Raw genomic sequence first — 19,837 nt, forward strand, 5'->3', positions numbered from 1 at the left:
TGCATAGAGAGAAATAAGTGTGTCATGTCCCAATAGTGACACACTTCCTACACGTAGCCGAGCAAAACTGAGTCAAGACAAATAAGCATGACAAGCCAAAGTCAACTTGACATGACTTTAGACAGTAAAATATAGCTAAGTGGGTAAAAATTTGGACAAAACTCGTACAATAATCATATGCACGGAAGTGAGTCAAGGAAATAGCTTATTAATACACAAGTGGGTCAGGCTGAAGTGAGTCAGGCTATGTACACAAGAAAGTCTTACAGGAAAATAACTACAATAAACACACACAAAAATCAGGGGGACAGTAGCCCCCAAAACTAAATCAAAATTCTGACAAAAGTGAGTCATATATACGCGTTCCCTGGACCCCCAATAAAAACACATTACTTTATTGAACAAAAAATTTTAAAACCCTAATCTTGAAGATGCATAATATTCAGGGGTTCACACAGGGGTCCGAAGAGGGGTTATTATGAGGGTTGAGGGGTTCACTTAGCACTACCAGCTACCGAGACATCCCTGGCTGGGATGATGTATAATATTTATTATTTACATCACCAACATCAGTTTAACTGTTCATCGTGGTTGATGATTCCAGCATCATCATAATTTTATCATCACCGACGTCCCTGTCAACTGTGATGTCAACGTTGCCAGTGTTGAACTCAACGTCAGAGGCGTTTACAGTGTTGCCATCGCGGTGCGCTTCATCCGCCTTCACGGTGTTGCCATCGCGGCAAGCCTCCTCCACCTTCGCAGTGTTGCCATCACGGCGCGCCTCTTCCACCTTAGCAGTGTTGCCATCGCAGCGAGCCTCGTCCACCTTCACGGTGTTGCCACCAAGGAAGGCAAGGAAAGAAAAGCCGCGGGATTTCTTCCTAAGCAGCGAGACGTCGCCCTCTGACCTGGTGTCACCGGTACTGCAGTCGTTGGGGACACCCTGCTTGTTGGTATCACAGATACCGGCGCGGCTACGACGACGCCGCGCTCTGATTGGTCGAGGAAGCAGCCAATCAAGGTCGAGGCTACCCAGCCTCCGGCGCGGGGTGCCACGCTTGCTGTAGGAGGTCCTGCTCCACCTGAAGGAGCCGTTGTAGAGGTAGCCATCGTCCGCTGGCAGCAGCTGGTGCTGCTCACATGGCTTCGCCTCAGCCACATGGCTTTCGCCGTCTACAGCCACATGGCTTTTGCTGTCTTCAGCCACATGGCTATTGATGTCCTCAGCAAGCTGGCGTTGGCTGTCCACAGCCACGTGGCTTTCGCCATCTACAGCCACATGGATTTCGCCGTGTACAGCCACGTGGCTTTGGCTGTCTACAGCCACATGGCTTTCGCCATCTACAGCCACATGGAGCAAGCCACCACCAACAGGGACTTGGTTGTCTTGCAACTGCCACACATCGTCCAATGTTGCGCCAACTGCCCTTGTAACATTAGCAGCATTTGCGGAAGAAGCCGCTCTTGCAACATTACTTGACGTTGCAACATTCGTCTTGCCACAATCATTAGCAAGGCTTGCAGCATTAGTGTTAACAGATGTAACAGCTCTTGTAGCACTAGCTGTCGATACTAGTACACTTGCAGCACTTGTAACACTGCCAGTAGCAGACGCATCACTGCGCCTACGTCTGCAGCAACGCCGTTCTCTGCAACTGTAACAAGAACAGTCGCTGCTACGCCTGCTGCTGTTGCTGCTCAGTCGTTCAGAGCTGGGATTTGTATCGCTGTTGTTCAAGTCTCTGCTTTTACGTTTGCTGTTTTTGTCATCAGATTTGCAGCGACTTTTCTTGCAATAATCAGAGGATTTATCGCTAGACTTCCTGTCTTTGTCGCCTTTGTCACTTCTGTCTTTGCTAGATCGTCGTCTTTCTTGGTACTGCGCTCGCTCCCGTGTACCTCTGTTACAGCTGCTACAGTTGCTGCAGCGTTTATGTCGCCTGCAGCTGTTACGTTTACAGCAGCAGCAACACTGATGGTCACTGGGACTGTTCTTATTGCTGCTCTTACAGCTGCAGTTTTTATGAAGATTTTTACAACACGTACTTGTCTTAGAGCTGTCAGGGGCATCCGTACAGCTGCCACAGACTGTAGCGCTGCCACAAACAGCTGTAGCGCTGCCACAAACAGCTGTAGCGCTGCCACAAACAGCTGTAGCGCTGCCACAAACAGCTGTAGCGCTAGAGCCACCACCCCCTTCATTGCTGCTGTTCAACGTCTGTGGACCGCCAGACTTTTTATTGCTGTGGTCCTCACTGCACGGCTGCTGTGGTCCCGAGTTATAGAGGAGGTGCTGTAGGGTATTAGCAGCAGCAGCACCACAGCAGTGCTGAGGCTTGCTGTGGTGCTGTGGAGGTGGTGGCTGTGACCGTCAATTGCCCAGGTCGCTGTTGACGAACTGACGCAGACGCTCCAGGTACTGCGAGAACAGCTCCACGTCGTTGTGGCCCGCGCCCTGGGGGGAGGAGGGGGTTAGTGGGGACATGAGAGGTCAATGGGGGGCATAGAAGTTGTAGGTTGGGGAGTTTAAAAGGTTTAGCTGATATTATTGGAACCTCAACCCACAGGGGCTCACCTCAACCCACAGGGGCTCACCTCAACCCACAGGGGCTCCCCTCAACCCACAGGGGCTCACCTCAACCCACAGGGGCTCACCTCAACCCACAGGGGCTCACCTCAACCCACAGGGGCTCACCTCAACCCACAGGGGCTCACCTCAACCCACAGGAGTTCACCTCAACCCACAGGGGCTCACCTCAACCCACAGGGGTTCAACAGGCCGCTTGCAGCGCTCGTGGATGGCGAGGCCGTGGCTGAAGTCCACGACGTTGTCCTCCGTGCCGTGGATGACAAGCACGGGTGACGTGATCTTGCCCACCTTCTCGATACTGCGCACAAGTGGGTCATTAGGGTGGGTCATGGTAACACAAAAGAAACATAAGAGATAATAGACCTTATTGACGTGATAGACGTCAATAGTCTCATTGACGTGATAATAGACCGAAGTGATCTTGCCCACCTTCTCGATACTGCGCACGGTAGTGGGTCATTAGTCATTAAAGTGGGTCATGTGTACAGTGCTCGCAATAAAAAGCCATGGTTATGGTGCTCATGGTAACACATAAGAAACATAAGATACAATAGAACTTATTTCCACAAATTAAAAGGTATAGGAATGCGAAGAATCATGAGGATTGTGGAGGCGAGGTGGGGAGTCGCCGCCGAGTTGTAGTGGCTACACAACAGATGGTAAATGCTTGAAATACAATAAACTCAAGCTCTAAGGTGGAATTTAATTTAAAAAAAACAATAACTCAATATAATAATTCAATACAGTAATTCTATTCAATAATTCAGTAGGTACAATTATTCTTTTCAATAATTTAATACAGTAATTCTTTTCAATAATTCAATACAATTATTCTATTCAATAATTTAATACAGTAATTCTATTCAATAATTCAGTTTGATATACCAGCACAGGAAAATATCCTAGTCAATTTGCCCATTCACTTTGGTATCCTGGGGCAGCATTACCTTGCGTAGGAGTTAACTTAGAAGAATACAGCACCCTGATGCTGCAGACATCACGCAGCATCACTCACCTGGGGAAGGCATCACAGAACCAGGTTTGCTTCGTATTGAACAGCACCCTGATGCTGCAGGCATCACACAGCATCACTCACCTGGGGAAGGCATCACAGAACCAGGTTCGCTTCGTATTGAACAGCACCCGGATGCTGCAGGCATCCCACAGCATCACTCACCTGGGGAAGGCATCACAGAACCAGGTTCGCTTCGTATTGAACAGCACCCTGATGCCCGACATCAGCGGAGAGTGCAGGATGACAGCGCCCACCTCGTACCGGGACGCTAGGTCCACAGTAGCTGCCGTGCCTGTCACAATAAATACATTGTTAATCCATACTAGTTTATTCATTACTATTAATCTTCCCAAGAATATTCCTCATACAAGGTTATTGTAGTTGCAAAAATAGGTACTACTAATTTTTAATTTCCCAAAAAAAAAGTATATTGCCTAATGCAAAATAATCTTTGCAACAGTTGACAGTTGTTGCACACTTTGTTGCAGGAAGTTATTACATTGAAGCAGTATATACATGTACTGGAAATAATTATTCATTGCCAATTGAGTAAAATAAAATGCAAATACTACCTACCGCATATTCTAATATGTGCGTAGTAAATATAAGGTTGGCAACCCCTGCTCTGTGATGATATGGTAAATACATATGCCATTACTCAGTTTGAATTGTAACTTTACCAAGAATTTAAAAGCTAAGAAAATGCCAATAGAAGTAGCGAATAACTCCTGATACTTGAAGTAGGAACCACTGTTGAAATTATTCACCAGAAACACAAGGAACATAACAGTGCAATTCAACTGCTGCTCTGTGATGAGACACACCAAAGGTTAGCAACACCCACTTTTACTTTATGATGATACTTCACCAATACTATCTGTGATACTATGATGATACTTCACCAATACTATCTGTGATACTATGATGATACTTCACCAATACTATCTATGATACTATGATGATACTTCACCAATACTATCTATGATACTATGATGATACTTCACCAATACTATCTATGATACTATGATGATACTTCAGCAATACTATCAATGATACTATGATGATACTTCAATAGGTACTATCTATGATACTATGATGATACTTCACCAATATCTGTGATACTATGATGATACTTCACCAATACCATCAATGATACTATGATGATATATGACTCACCAATGCTCTGGCCATAGAGGATGATGTTCTCGGGGCTGACACCATAGCGAGTTCTAAATACTATCAATGATACTATGATGATACTCCACCAATACTATCTATGATACTATGATGATACTTCACAATACTATCAATGATACTATGATGATACATGACTCACCAATGCTCTGGCCGTAGAGGATGATGTTCTCGGGGCTGACACCATAGCGAGTTCTAAGGGCATCCCAGGCTGCCTGGATGTCTGAGTAGAGGTTCTTCTCAGAGGGCTTCCCAGAGCTCACTCCATAGCCTGTAAAGAGGAGAACTGATTAGGATTTTATTACTTATATATACTTAGAAAAACTAATTAGTATAGGATGGCACAATTTATTCCTTTAATCAAGCTAAAATTGAAGAAACCTGCTTATGAAACCAGAGAATATGAAAATTATTTTTTATATATTTAATTAATAATAAGAAAATTGTCAGTATAAGAAATTCTCTGTTCTTGAATGAAAACATAGATAAACTAAATATACATATCTTTAAGTAGAGGCTGCAAAATAATTGCCAGAGGGGAGACTAATGAAGAGATTTTATAACTGAAGTCCAGTTCAGTTGCAGGAAAAATGCTCATAAAATGACTCTGCATTTTATGAATACTATATCTTCAAAATTATCATTCACAGAAGGCTTCTGCCCAGCTTTCAAGGAGGGCTTCCCATGACAAAATGGAATATTGGGCAAAATGTTCCAAAAAATAGGTATTTAAAAATTGCTATTTTTTGGTTGATTATATCAGAAATGCAGCCAAGAATGTGTAGTTTTCCTTATTTTTTTTTCTATGCATTTAAAAGCAAAGAAAACACCAAGAAAATTCAGCATATCAATATTGAAAACGTTTCTGAGTCCAGCTCCATCATCAGTTTGACAACCTAAAAATTAATAAGAATTTTATTCATTTTTAGATTGTTGAACTGATGCTGGAGCTGGACTCCGAAACGTTTTCAATATTAATGTGGTGAATTTGCTTGGCATTTTCTTAGCTTTTCAATTCCTTGCTAACTTGCAACATAATCAGACTAATAATATAAGTCCTTATTTTTTATGGAAGAAATTAGGCAAGGACACACTCACACAGAACTCTCAAAGGGACAGGCAAACAGGTAAAATCTATAAAATTGAGTCATGGCTTTTGCTCAAGTTTCTATAATGGTCATATCAGAACACTCAACAGGAGCTTTTCTGTCTCATTTAAAGTTATAAGTTTTCTTTTAAATGAATTATCTCCTATCTAATTGCTCATTAAACTTAAACAATGTAATTGAATAACAAAATTTTAATTTATTCAAAAAAGCAATTTACATTATAAATATTTTAGCATTATCAATAACTAAAATATTTTAATCATAGAATACAGAGAATACTTTTCTGTTATCTTTACCACAATAGTAATAAATTTGGCTTGATAAATTACATATTATCATTTGAAAATCTTATAAAAGACATTGACTTACCTGAATAATCATAGCTGAATATATTGCAGTCAATACGAGTGCCTAAACTAAGATAGAAGCTGCTCATATGCCCAAGATCAGCAGCGTTGCCGTGCGAGAAGAGGATGCAGTAGCGAGCTGTGGGAGAACACCTCACAAACATGCAGGAGATTGTGTTCCCTCTGTTGGTGCGAGTGTAGAACACTTCAATGCACTCCTTTTCTTTGTCAGTGAACTGCCATTCAGCTTTTTCAGTGAGATGTAAAGACATTTTGCTGCTGCCTTCAGCCACTGGAGTGAAACTGTAAGTTGGTTCAGGTGGAATGAAAGCCATCTTTGAGGCTATACTTGATGGGCAAGGTGGCCAGCAGAATAAGCAGCATATGTCGCGGATGCTTAGGCCGTTCATGTTTATTTTATATTGAAACAGCTAACAGATATAAAATATACTTAGGCACTTCGTCATAAGCTGGCTGGCTCTAGGACACTACGTTCGTCTAGGGATAGGCGAGAAATGGGCTTTGAACAAGTCCGTTTGTTCAAGTCAGAACTTATGAGTAATGTTGCTGTAAACGACGATGGGAAGACTCTTCTTCCAAGACACAAGCAGTAGAACAATGAACAGAGGCCTACGTCGTACTCTGTTATCATTGGGGAATAATTTATTGAGAATCTATATAACAGATAGCGAATGTAAACAATCACTTCTCACTGGCTAGTCATAACTGGGACGAGTTCGATTCCGTTGATCACATAAGTGACATAAGTTTCCAGCCTTAATTTTTTCAACGTACCATCAAACAATCTACAAAAATCGATAAATTTTAAATTTTATTTACAGCAGCAAATAGTTACAAAACTGATTTAATATAGGTGATTGCTTGCACCTCTTTCAATACTTGCGCAAAACGAAGCCATAAAAGTGTTCGAATCCCATATATAGTCAGCCATCAGCACTTCCTGTAACACTGAACTGAGATTTTAGGCCACGAAAGAAATGCATTATATTATTGTAAGCTTGTATGCTCATAAGTAATGGATAGTAATTCGAAGAAAAAAATTGAAAGTAATGTTACGGGTGGACTTTGATCCAACGATCGTCATGACTTAAGTAGATAATTGTTATCACGAGCTACTCGAGGAGCAAAGATTAGGAGGTAATCTTAACGCATTATAGAGGAAGTATTACTCATTCACTGATTTCTTATTCTTGGCTTGGCATGTCTATATTTTATTTTATATTTTGTCCAGCTAATTTAATTCACGGTCACGTAATGGGGTTTACTTATAGGCTAAGAGAAATTAGTTATATGGTTAGTGGCTTAAGTTAATTACATTTTCCTAGTATAATGCGTCAAAGTTTGATCGCTCTATGGCATGACATTTGGTCTTTTCATAAAGTTTTGGCTAAATAAAATTTCAAAAGTCACATATAAATTCTATTGTACGAGAGGATTCACGCACGTTGATTCTAAAAGCATATAATGTTTGTCACTCCAAGCTCTTCCATAAAATTGAACGAAATTTTCACTCGACGCTGCTTAAAATTTTCTCACTCGACCCGCTTTTTCTCCACAGTTTACGTAGAAAAATTACGTGGTGTGGCATTTATTCAGAGACGTAGAGAACTGCGTACACAACGAGGCATTTATTGCAGTCACCCGAGACGACATAACTGCGGACCAATCCCAGTCACGCGACGTTAGCACACCGCATTCGAAAATTTGTGTACGTGGATTTTAGAAGTTTTGATTGATTGACATTTCTCTGACTTTTGACTAACACGTCTGATTGTAAAGGCATAACACGTCTCTGATTGTTAAGGCATAATACGCCTCTTATTGTTTAGGTATAACACGCCTCCCATTGTTAAGGTATAACACGTCTCTGATTGTTAAGGTATAACTCATCTCTGTTTTTAAGGGATTATTTTCGCGAGGAGTATTATACATCTTTGCCTTTATAAGGTAAATAGTTAGACTGAACCGTTAATTCGTGTACTTTTTCAGTGAATTTACAGGAATCTTCTCCACGCTTTGCTGCTGTTACGTTTTCCCGCGTCCTATTATGATATAATCATTCTTCACCGACATGAAAAACCTCCAAGCAGGAGATTTAAATTAATACAGTATAATATCCGTTTCCTTCCACTTTGTACAATGCATTATCAGTACAATGTGCATGCGTTATCAGACGGTGGAGGGATACTCAGCTAGGAAACAATAAAGGAAATTGATGACTTCAAAATAAACTTTAATTTTGCATAGTAATGTTTTTATGCATCTTATTATCTATTCTGTGAGACTACGACCGTGGACGGTGGGAGCTGCGACAGTGGGAGGGGGCAAAATCATACATTTGAAAGGATATATATACATTATCAATTCAGGACAAGCCCCCGTACCACTTTGTTCCACCTTTCGAATAATTAAGTACGAGCAAATTAAGAAGTTTCTAGGAATAGGAATAAAGTAGGAATTAAATGATTGGTGGAGATTAAGTATTATTATTATTAGTACTTTTCTCATGATGAGAGCGGTTTCAGCGTCCATTAGGCCTGTCGCCGATTCCTAAGAATAGAATAGAAGTGTCGGCACCGAAGAAATAGGCCCATGGCCTGTTGCCGATTCTTGAATTTTTCGTGACTTGATTCACAAGGGATCCAGACTTTGGAACCCGATCTTTCCATAGCTGACGATTGACTGAGATAGCTGCTGGACTTATTGCCTGGTCCGGAAGTTGCTGGCATTTTAAGACTGAACATATGCTCCTGCATAGCTTCGTCTAGTCTGTTTTTGAAGGCGTTCATACTCGGAGCAATGCAGAACATTTACAGCTTGTTGCGGTCTTGAACACGCAACTCAATGCTTCAATTTTGCTGTGCTTAATTGCCCGGCCTCCTCGCCGATTCTGAACAGAAACAGACGCACAGAGCTGGGATCGAACCCGCACCTCTCAGCTCCAATCTTGGTACTCTGAACTGTAACCATTGGCCACATCTGGGCCAAGGAAATTGCACATCTAGTGTGCATAAAATAGAATTTTCTCCTAAAAAGTTATATATTGTCCAAGTAATTTTATGCGTTTTTGTATAGACCTGGTGATTAGAGTACCAGAGTTCGAAGTACCTGGATTAGAGCAGTGAGTTCAGGGTTCGATCCCAGCTACCTGGGACAGTTGTGGTCAGAATCGACGAGGCGGCCGAGCGGTTAGGCACTGAGGATATTAAAGCAGTGAGTTGCGTGTTCGAGACATGCAACAAGCTGTAAATGTTCGGTTTGCATATCATATCATAGTGATGTCGGCGCTGAATGATGGGCCTGATGCGGCCTATCGCCGATCTTGCACTTTTGGTGACTTATCCACAGGAGATCTGAAAGCATGTTCCTCGACCGGATCTTTTTTAGCTAAACTGACGATGACTTGAGTCGGCGACAGGCCTAACGCTATTATTATTATCATTATTATTATAATATTATCATTATTATTGTTATTATTAGTATGCATATTATTATTATTATTATTATTATTATTATTATTATTATTATCATCATCATCATTATTATTATTATAATTATTATTATTATTATCATTATTATTATTATTATTAGGTTTATTATTATTATTGTCATTAAAATGAGTGCGCTGGGTTTCCGAGGATCTTTTTGCAATTAAACAACTTTCCATTTCGATCAGCATTCACTCCAGTTGTTTTAAAACAATCAATGTGAACAAAATGAGTACTCTTTTATCTATTGTCTTCCTTTACCTGTCGGTTACGGTTTCGGTCCGGTGTGAACTTGCCTATCATTTTTTGCATTTTTAGTTTAATTAACTCTGCAGAGCGACATAGACATAACTATAGGTTTTACTGGTCTTTTTTTTTTACTTGAAATCAATGGTAACTTGAATTCAGCTGTTAATGGAGTCAACGAATGGTAGCTTTTTTTATCATGTATGTGGTAGCTTTTGGTATCTGTCTTGTATGTGCGGAGATATTAAGCTTTTATTAAGAGAAATGGGCTAGAAAGCTACAGCATAGCTTCAGATTACATTATACCCGATCAGTATACTGATTACAGTATACCGATCAAACTTGAATAGGTTGTTGATTCTCAGTTGAGATTATATTTATTTTGGCCGAGGAAACTTGTGTTGAAATTATGAAGCCCAGCTGTGCAGTCGAAAAAGTCTGACAGATGTGCGTGCACGGTAGCTGAAGCCACTGCACTTACTGCCGAATCGTAACCTCAGCTACATATGCAAAATGGATCGATCTGGGATTATTCTTTGCAACTCAAAACTGATCTCAAGGAAATTTAATTCCCATATCCTGGTGTACATTGCTTTGTAGTCACCAATATGCCGGATCAATTAATGCTCATAGGAGCGATCACATTATTTTATTTTTGCAGTGTTGGAAATTGATTCTTGGCGTTTATTATCAAAAACATGTTGTAGAGGTGATAATACTTCTTATTCCGAATGAATTCAACCCGTTACCCGGCTAATAATAGCAAGATATAGACACTCAAATAATATTTGAATGTCTATTGGAGTTAGGCATCAGGGTTTGTTTACGTTTCGGTTTTCAGGTAGGTTCAAGGTTGAATGCGCTGAATAAGCTCAAAATTTGATAAAAATGTTCTAAATCTTGATGCAACTGATTCCTTAGTATTAATATTAATGATTTTTGTCATTTTATTTCCTTTAAAGTTGTCGAATCTACTAAACAGCAGGTCAAGTTTTTTTTTGACCCGCGGTCAGCAGTCCAGTCAAGAGTCAGCCAGTCAGGAGTCAGCACACAACTCACAAGTTGACACAACACAACACAACTAAATAGGATATATAAGTAATGAGCCTGACTGTATGACATGAATATCATAGTTATTTATTTGAACTTCAATGGAAAAAATGAACTTTATATAGATGAATTACAGAATTTGATGTTGAATTGTGCTCATTTAGGCGCATAGTGGCAAACTAGAGCTTTTTTAGAATCAGTTCATTTTTAATTTCCTCATTTGCTCAAGATTTTAACCAATTTCTTAAGTATGATAATGTTGGTATCCATGATACTTTACTGGTCTACTAATAGGACTCAAAAATGAACTTGAGGGAGAGTCTAAAAAACTCTCTGCTTTGTCACTATGATTTAGGGTAAACGCGGTATATTCCGACATTGTGGGTAATTCCGTCACCTCTCCAGCTTTTCCTTTATATTAAGCTTTGTTTTAGTTCCATGCGTTTGTTGATGGTTGAAATGGTGACGTCATACATTTGCGCGTCAAAATACTGCCAAAACACTAGATGTGTATAAGAGACAGTACCCGCCGTGGCCAGCTGGAATTCCTCTGACAGACTGTTTAAAGGGCGGGATGTCTTGTAATNCTGTCTCTTATACACATCTAGATGTGTATAAGAGACAGGTATATAATTGTGTTAACATTAAATAGTAGATAGTTCAACTAGCAAACTTACCAGCCTTTCTGGAAAACCAAGCAGGTATTTTAGCCTAATAATCTTCAATATGTATATACATTAGCTAGAAAAAATCTTGTAGTTTTAAAGAAGAAGGAAAGGCTTAAATTATTGCTCAGTAAGGCACAAGGTACGGTGTAGCCTATTCCTATTTCATGCCTGAAATAAATGAATGATAATAGATTGTAAGTCCTATAACTAGTCCTTACTCCTTCCTTTAAAAACTTGTCTTAATGTCTTAGGTTTCTGCATTGAGCAAGTAAGCCTGAGCCTATAGGATTAAGGTTAAATAGATTTGAAGCACCAAATCAGAAATTTAAGCCTCTGGACAAACCAAAAGAAATAATGTAAAATAATGTACAATTATGTTAGATTATGATAAAATATAAAATGATGTAAATATTGATAACAAATAATATAAAATCATAATAAAATTATATAAAATAATAATAAAATTATACAAAATAATGTAAAGCGTTGTAAAAAAAACGCATATTGTATAGGAATACAGCAATCCCTTGATTAACGCGGTTAATAAATCCCCGAGTTTTACTGTGTTAAGCAAAAATGTGCTAATCAAGCTTAAGAATATATGGGAATATTTATAATGAATCCTCAAAAATAGCAAAGTTAAATAATTTTTTTTTCACTAAAATTCATATTTTTTCTAAATAATAGGGGAAATAAATAAAAGAAATGCAAATGAATTAACATTTATTTTTTACTGAAAAACAAATCCAATATTCTCTTATGATTTCTTTAGTTTTTTCAATTGCAGTGAGTAATTCTGCAAGTTTTTTACTAGAAATTTCTTTATGAGCCATTTCTTTTTCTTCTGTCTCCTTTTCATCTTCTTCGTAAGCATGTTCGTGGTCAATTGCAGGAAGGCGCGGTTAAACCGACTCTGTAGTCAGCACAAGTGCCTACGGAACGGGACCTTATTTAAAGAATTATTGGCTGAAATTCATAAAGTACGTAACAACAGGCAAATTTTTCCAAAAGTTGTAACAAAAGTAACAACATAAGATCTAATAAGCAAAAAGTAATACTTTTGTTACGAGTGTAACACCTCTGGCTAGAGGCGAGAAAATGATGCGTTGTGAAAAAAAAGTCACGCTAATCAAAACTGGCACCGCGTAGATTAAGGGTAGATCGCAAATTTTTTTTCCGCATTAATCAAAACCGCGGTATTCAAAACTGTGCTAATCAAGGGATTGCTGTAGTATAAAATAAAATTGTGTACTATATGCAAAAATTATATTTGAACCATATGTTTTTTGAACTTAATTATAAAATTGTTCATGCCTCATGTCTCTACATAACTTCTTCTATCAGCTTGACTGATTGCAAAGTTGGATTTTAGACTAAATCTAGACTAAAACTTCTACAATGAAATGTACCGTATGTAAAAATTTATGCAAAGTATTGATCAATGTGATTCTTTTGACTTTTTAGGAAAGAATTATAAAAATATTAATATATAAGATGGAAATATTCTTATAATAAAATTAAAAGGTTAATATTAGAATTTCCCTTTGAATACTTATTTATAAAATTAAATTTGGTGACCAATAGCACCATCAATTGTATTGTACATTATTTTTCAAAGTAGTGAAATCAACATTGTTTATCAGATCATGGCATCCAATCAGAGACTTTTTTAAACTCTCCCTCAAGTTTATTTTTGAGTCTTATTAGTAGACTAATAAAGCATTGTGAATACCAGCATTAGCGCACATAAAAAATAGCTTCAAATCTCAAGTCAAAGAGGAAATTAAAAATGAACTGATTCCAAAAAATCTATGGTTTGTCACTATGGACTTGAGCATAAGATAAACTTGAACCTACTTCAGCTTCCATAGCTTGCCTTGTCAGCCAATTACTATTTGAGTTTGTTTCAAACTCTCCACTAAATAATCTCTAGGCTTTTAAAGTAGATAATAGTTGAAAATCAGTGCCAAGATTTCTTCAAGTGCGTTTTTTTGTCCTTAAAATTATCACAGGAGATTTAGAATTTTGTTGTTTAATATCCAATTCAAGTTCAGGTGATTTAACTGATGTGTTCACTTAAGGTTATTGTTCCAGTTGTTCTAGTTTCTTTGGGTGTTTTGTAATATTACTGACGAGAATTCTTTGTTTCAGACAAGTTGCTACAATGGATCGAGCCTATGGAACTCGTAAGGGCTTCAGGGACTTTGACATTGAAGGTTGGTTGTTTCCGTGTTCAGATAGCTCAGCTGGATTAACATGATATCCATGCTCCCCAGATTTGGAAATCAACCTTTTGTGTGAACCCAAATATTCTAAAAGGGAAAGTTTACTGACAAAATTTTGTGTTTTATGTGTTATATCAAAACTGTGTAAAATATTGAGTTTGGTGCACTGGTGTTCCAATACACAGCAGTGAAATATAATTGTTGGTACACATATTGCCTTATAGGCGGGAATGTGTTAACTCATTCTTTGAATGATGTCTTTAAGAGTATTTCCACTGATACACATCTGTATTTTCAATCCATGTTTCTCATGTTTAATAATCTAATGATCATTTCTCATGGGGTACAAGTGAGTAGTAACCAAGATAATCTAAAATTGTTCTCATCTTGATTTTTGACTGTTTATCTCAAACCAAGGCATACAATAGAAATTTATATACGGTACACATGTGTCAAATCAATCTCTGATCCTAATAAGACCATGCAAATTTGCATAGAAATTAAATTTTTGTGATTTTGAAGGCTAACATAGGATAATAAGTCAAATTAAAGAGTCAACATAGTTTCATTTACCCATATTTTGTTTGAGCAGACAGCCGGTCCTACAAGTCACGGGTGAAGCAACAATGTCCCTATTGCCCCAAGTCCCTCCTGCACGTCAACAGACACATTATGCTGGCTCATAGAGAAGCATACAGAGCTCGTCATGCTGCTCGCTCCTCATACACAAAGAAAATTAAACAAATGAATGCCTATCCTGAATACTCACACCGAGACTATGAGGCCTCTTCCAAGTACTCGGAGCACTACATGCATCCGAGGCATGAGCCACAGAGAATGGCTGCTCCAGAGCCTAAGTGTGCAGAGGCGCTGAGCCACCATGACATGCCTGAGGCAAGCGATGACGACAAACCTCGACTCCACAGTGGCAGGTCTGAGGAACCTATTAAGTGTTCACGTTGTGATACATTCATGATACCCAAACTTGAGAACATCATTGAACATCAGAAGCACTGCACTCCTCCTTCTCAGGCCTACCCACAGACTGTCGCTGCTCCTTTGCCAAATATAAGGGAGAGTGGATACCTCACAGGCATGAGCCGTGGATATCCTAATCTTTCCTCATCATCCAGCTCTGCGCATCTCAATGGTGATGATGGCTACCCTGGATCTCATCAAAAAAGCTCCTATGCTGTGCACCCTACATCTCTCACTTTCACCGATGTTGCCATTGTGGAGGAATTTCAGCGTGAACTGATGCCAGCTTTTACGGACTCTGAAGTGGATATAATCTGTAAGACGGATGACACGCTTATACTTCTAGGCAGCCAGATGGCTCAGAGTTTGAAGGGTTACACTAAAGAGAACCGTCTATATCAAACCATGGCTTTCATGCGCAACATTGCAGATGTGTACACGCACTTTGATCAATACGCTGCGAGTGTTGGGCTACAACTTCAAGTCATTGACATGTTCCATACAAGTCATCTTCCGCTGCTGGATGCTGTCATCAAACTTGAGACCATGTCTGCATCAACAAGCAGTGCTAAAACCAAGCAAGACTTCTTCAAATCAACACTCAAATCGTGTATACACTTGCTCAAAGGATGGTACAATGCCTGCAAGAAGGAAATATTCAAGAAAGAGCAAGAAATTGGCAATTTTGAGACTAGTTTTTCAAGCTATTGGCAGAATGGTATGAAGTATGACACGCGCAGTATTTCTTTACCTGCTGCTACTGAAGCCAAAGACGCAGCACCTGCCTTGAAGAATGGAGTGTTAGATGCTGGAGAAAGTGAGTGAAGGCAAACTCTTGCTGTTTGTTTTATTTTTTTCCAGGTCTGACATTGAGAAACTTCGGTACCTTTTGTTTATAATTTTTGTATGCAATATTCAAAATGCTGTAATTCTGGTAAGATTATTTACGTGATTTTTGGATATTATACATGCAATATTTGCTGGAATCTGCTTTACAGCTTCATGATGATACTGGAGAGACCAAACATTATTTTTCCCAAGCATGAAATTTTTTAATTAAAGCACAATTTATTCCAGGTTCAATGGAAGGGTCGCAAAATATCTCAAAAGAAAGAAAAACTAGTATGGATGACGAGCATTTAGTCTGTAACGGGGAAAAACCCACCGAAAATAACTCATCCATGGAAACTTCGGAATCAGAGACCCTGCACCCGCAGACCAAACTTTCACAGGACGTTAATCTTGCAGACAAAAGCTGCCCAAACAAAACCAACTCCTGCAATGAAAAGCCAAGTGAAAGTGAAAATTTGCAGGAAAAACATGAAACTGAAACTGAAAATAGAAAGTCAGAGTCTGAATCCCACAATGAAAACACATTAGTAAACACGGAATTGACAACAGAAAATATTAATAATAAACCTTCCACATCTTCTGAACAATGCAGCTCAGAGGAGCTCAAGGAGGACCTGCTAGAGGCTCCAAAAAACGGGGTGTCTCCCCCCCACGGGGGGGCGGAGGACGTCCTGTCCCCGGGCAGCGACAAGCTTGATTTTTTTGACAGCTACATCGAGGACCTCTCAAGAACACAGGCCGTGTCGGGTAGGTGGGACCAAGGTACGTTACTTGCTGTATTATTTTGTTATTATTCGAAGTGCTAGCAACTAAGGCCACTTATTATTTTAATATTATTACATCAGCCACATAAATTATGGATATTTACTTACTTCATTGACATCAATACTGCGACATGGACACTGAACATTATTTGTAGAAGTGCTAAATTACTTTGCATTAAATGCAAAAGCATATAATTACATGAAAAAGGCTTGCTGTTGAACAAAAATTTAGACAATGTAGATACGTAATTGATGACTCATTAAATTGACCTAAAATTTTAGTGCAACAAAGACAACAAATCATAGAGAATAAGTGCTGTGCAAGATGTTGTTTGCTATGTGGCAACAAGTGATATGAATATTCAATGGAATAACGTTTATTGTTTCAATTAAGTTTATTTTGTGTTTAATTAATTATGTTTGGTGCAGGGAGCGGCAGCGTGCTGCTCTCGGAGGACTTCTTCGAGCATCCAATCTTCTCTCGGCACGGCAAACGCGGCGGCGCCCGCAGGCTGTCGCAGGCCCTCAGTGTTGACAGTTACTGCAGGCCAGGCAAGCGCAGGTGAGGCAGTGCTGACAGTTACTGCAGGCCAGGCAAGCGCAGGTGAGGCAGTGTTGACAGTTACTGCAGGCCAGGCAAGCGCAGGTGAGGCAGTGAGTTACTGCAGGGCAGGCAAGCACAGGTGAGGCAGTGTTGACAGTTACTGCAGGCCAGGCAAGCGCAGGTGAGGCAGTGTTGACAGTTACTGCAGGCTACAGTAATGGCTGCATTATTGCTACGTTATTATTGGTACAATTGAATTATTCACCACATCAATGGTAGTATAAATGATGCTGCAGTCTTAACCCAATTAATTGTGGTTTTTATGGTGGCCGTAATGGTATTGTATTATATAAAGGTGGTATAGTAAAGTAATGGTTACCGTATCAATGGTGGCTGTATTAATGGTGGCTCTATTAATGGTGGCTGTATTAATGGTGGCTGTATTAATGGTGGCTGTATCAACGGTGGCTGTATTAATGGAGGCTGTATTAATGGTGGCCGTATTAATGATGTCCATACTGCAGCAATATAGTCACACACGCCACTAACATGAGTCCCCTCGCAGGTACCTGCGCTGGAGCTCCCAGGACACCGTCGTGATCCTGGACAGCTTCTCCAAGTACATCGTGCAGGAGGACGAGGGGTGCAGGGGGCAGCTGCCTGGTACGGGGGTGAGGGGTGCAGGGGGCAGCTGCCTGGTACGGGGGTGAGGGGTGCAGGGGGCAGCTGCCTGGTACGGGGGTGAGGGGTGCAGGGGGCAGCTGCCTGGTACGGGGGTGAGGGGTGCAGGGGGCAGCTGCCTGGTACGGGGGTGAGGGGTGCAGGGGGCAGCTGCCTGGTACGGGGGTGAGGGGTGCAGGGGGCAGCTGCCTGGTACGGGGGTGAGGGGTGCAGGGGGCAGCTGCCTGGTACGGGGGTGAGGGGTGCAGGGGGCAGCTGCCTGGTACGGGGGTGAGGGGTGCAGGGGGCAGCTGCCTGGTACGGGGGTGAGGGGTGCAGGGGGCAGCTGCCTGGTACGGGGGTGAGGGGTGCAGGGGGCAGCTGCCTGGTACGGGGGTGAGGGGTGCAGGGGGCAGCTGCCTGGTACGGGGGTGAGGGGTGCAGGGGGCAGCTGCCTGGTACGGGGGTGAGGGGTGCAGGGGGCAGCTGCCTGGTACGGGGGTGAGGGGTGCAGGGGGCAGCTGCCTGGTACGGGGGTGAGGGGTGCAGGGGGCAGCTGCCTGGTACGGGGGTGAGGGGTGCAGGGGGCAGCTGCCTGGTACGGGGGTGAGGGGTGCAGGGGGCAGCTGCCTGGTACGGGGGTGAGGGGTGCAGGGGGCAGCTGCCTGGTACGGGGGTGAGGGGTGCAGGGGGCAGCTGCCTGGTACGGGGGTGAGGGGTGCAGGGGGCAGCTGCCTGGTACGGGGGTGAGGGGTGCAGGGGGCAGCTGCCTGGTACGGGGGTGAGGGGTGCAGGGGGCAGCTGCCTGGTACGGGGGTGAGGGGTGCAGGGGGCAGCTGCCTGGTACGGGGGTGAGGGGTGCAGGGGGCAGCTGCCTGGTACGGGGGTGAGGGGTGCAGGGGGCAGCTGCCTGGTACGGGGGTGAGGGGTGCAGGGGGCAGCTGCCTGGTACGGGGGTGAGGGGTGCAGGGGGCAGCTGCCTGGTACGGGGGTGAGGGGTGCAGGGGGCAGCTGCCTGGTACGGGGGTGAGGGGTGCAGGGGGCAGCTGCCTGGTACGGGGGTGAGGGGTGCAGGGGGCAGCTGCCTGGTACGGGGGTGAGGGGTGCAGGGGGCAGCTGCCTGGTACGGGGGTGAGGGGTGCAGGGGGCAGCTGCCTGGTACGGGGGTGAGGGGTGCAGGGGGCAGCTGCCTGGTACGGGGGTGAGGGGTGCAGGGGGCAGCTGCCTGGTACGGGGGTGAGGGGTGCAGGGGGCAGCTGCCTGGTACGGGGGTGAGGGGTGCAGGGGGCAGCNCTCAGGGAGAAGGCGGCCACCGCAGGCCTCAGCCCGCCATATTGAAGACTAGAGGCGTCGTGAAGACCTGGGGCAGACACCTGGGGTCAAAGGCGGCATACAGGAGACCTGGGGCAAAGACCTGGATACCTGGGGCAGAGACCAGGAGACCTGGGGCAAAGACCTGGAGACCTGGGGCAAAGACGGCATACTTAATAGACAGTTTTGTGACCTTTGTATATGTAATGCATCTAAAAAATACTCGAATAAACACAGCTGCGAAGTTGCGATCACAGTAGACCGTAAGATTATTCCGCCATACTGAGTAACGTTATAATTTTTAAATATTCTTATATTTATATGACCGCTGTTCTTTAATGCAAGTTTTCTCGTCAATTAATAGCGGGTGAACATCACAAGATTACAAATGGAAATACGAATCGTGTCCTTTTAGAACAATTTTTATGTAACTTCTATAAATAATGCAACTCTGTAAACACTAGACATTTTTCTAAAAAAATGTAGCAAAATTTTTTTCGCTTTTTCGGATTGGATAAGTAAAGCTTATTGCGCCGGTAGGAGTCATAATTTAGTTAAAGCTGACAGCAATTTTTTAACAGCAATATTTTGTTCGACTTTTGTTCTATTGAAGTTAGTGTGTCATTAAAAATTGACTTGTGAGTTCTAGGGAAAATTGGAAACTTCGATCTACATCTTGGAAACTTCTATCTAGATCTTGGAAACTTCGGTCTAGATCTTAGAAACTTCGATCTAGATCTTGGAAACTTCGATCTAGATCGTGGAAACTTCT

The 19,837-nt window shown here is 41.8% G+C and overlaps 2 protein-coding genes across 2 annotated transcripts; one reads left to right on the forward strand and one right to left on the reverse strand.

Moving 5' to 3' along the window:
* Positions 1 to 2,096: 2,096 nt before the first annotated feature.
* On the reverse strand, positions 2,097 to 7,224 carry LOC108672395 (alpha/beta hydrolase domain-containing protein 17B). The gene is made up of 5 exons (XM_018160040.2): positions 6,281 to 7,224; positions 4,945 to 5,073; positions 3,771 to 3,900; positions 2,759 to 2,891; positions 2,097 to 2,458 (listed from the first exon to the last, which is right to left on the reverse strand). Exons 1-5 carry the CDS (start codon positions 6,666 to 6,668, stop codon positions 2,375 to 2,377), a joined length of 864 nt encoding a protein of 287 aa, XP_018015529.1. The 5' UTR covers positions 6,669 to 7,224; the 3' UTR covers positions 2,097 to 2,374.
* Positions 7,225 to 10,830: 3,606 nt separating this feature from the next.
* Positions 10,831 to 17,765, forward strand: LOC108672392 (the record flags this gene model as incomplete). The annotated part of the gene is made up of 6 exons (XM_047883847.1): positions 10,831 to 10,849; positions 13,877 to 13,947; positions 14,549 to 15,751; positions 16,012 to 16,548; positions 16,980 to 17,112; positions 17,660 to 17,765. Coding segments are annotated over exons 2-6 (2,031 nt in total), but the record flags the coding sequence as incomplete, so codon positions are not given.
* Positions 17,766 to 19,837: the final 2,072 nt, after the last annotated feature.

The sequence above is a fragment of the Hyalella azteca genome, unplaced genomic scaffold, assembly GCF_000764305.2.
Source record: "Hyalella azteca isolate HAZT.00-mixed unplaced genomic scaffold, Hazt_2.0.2 contig13827, whole genome shotgun sequence".
NCBI classification, from domain to species: domain Eukaryota; kingdom Metazoa; phylum Arthropoda; class Malacostraca; order Amphipoda; family Hyalellidae; genus Hyalella; species Hyalella azteca.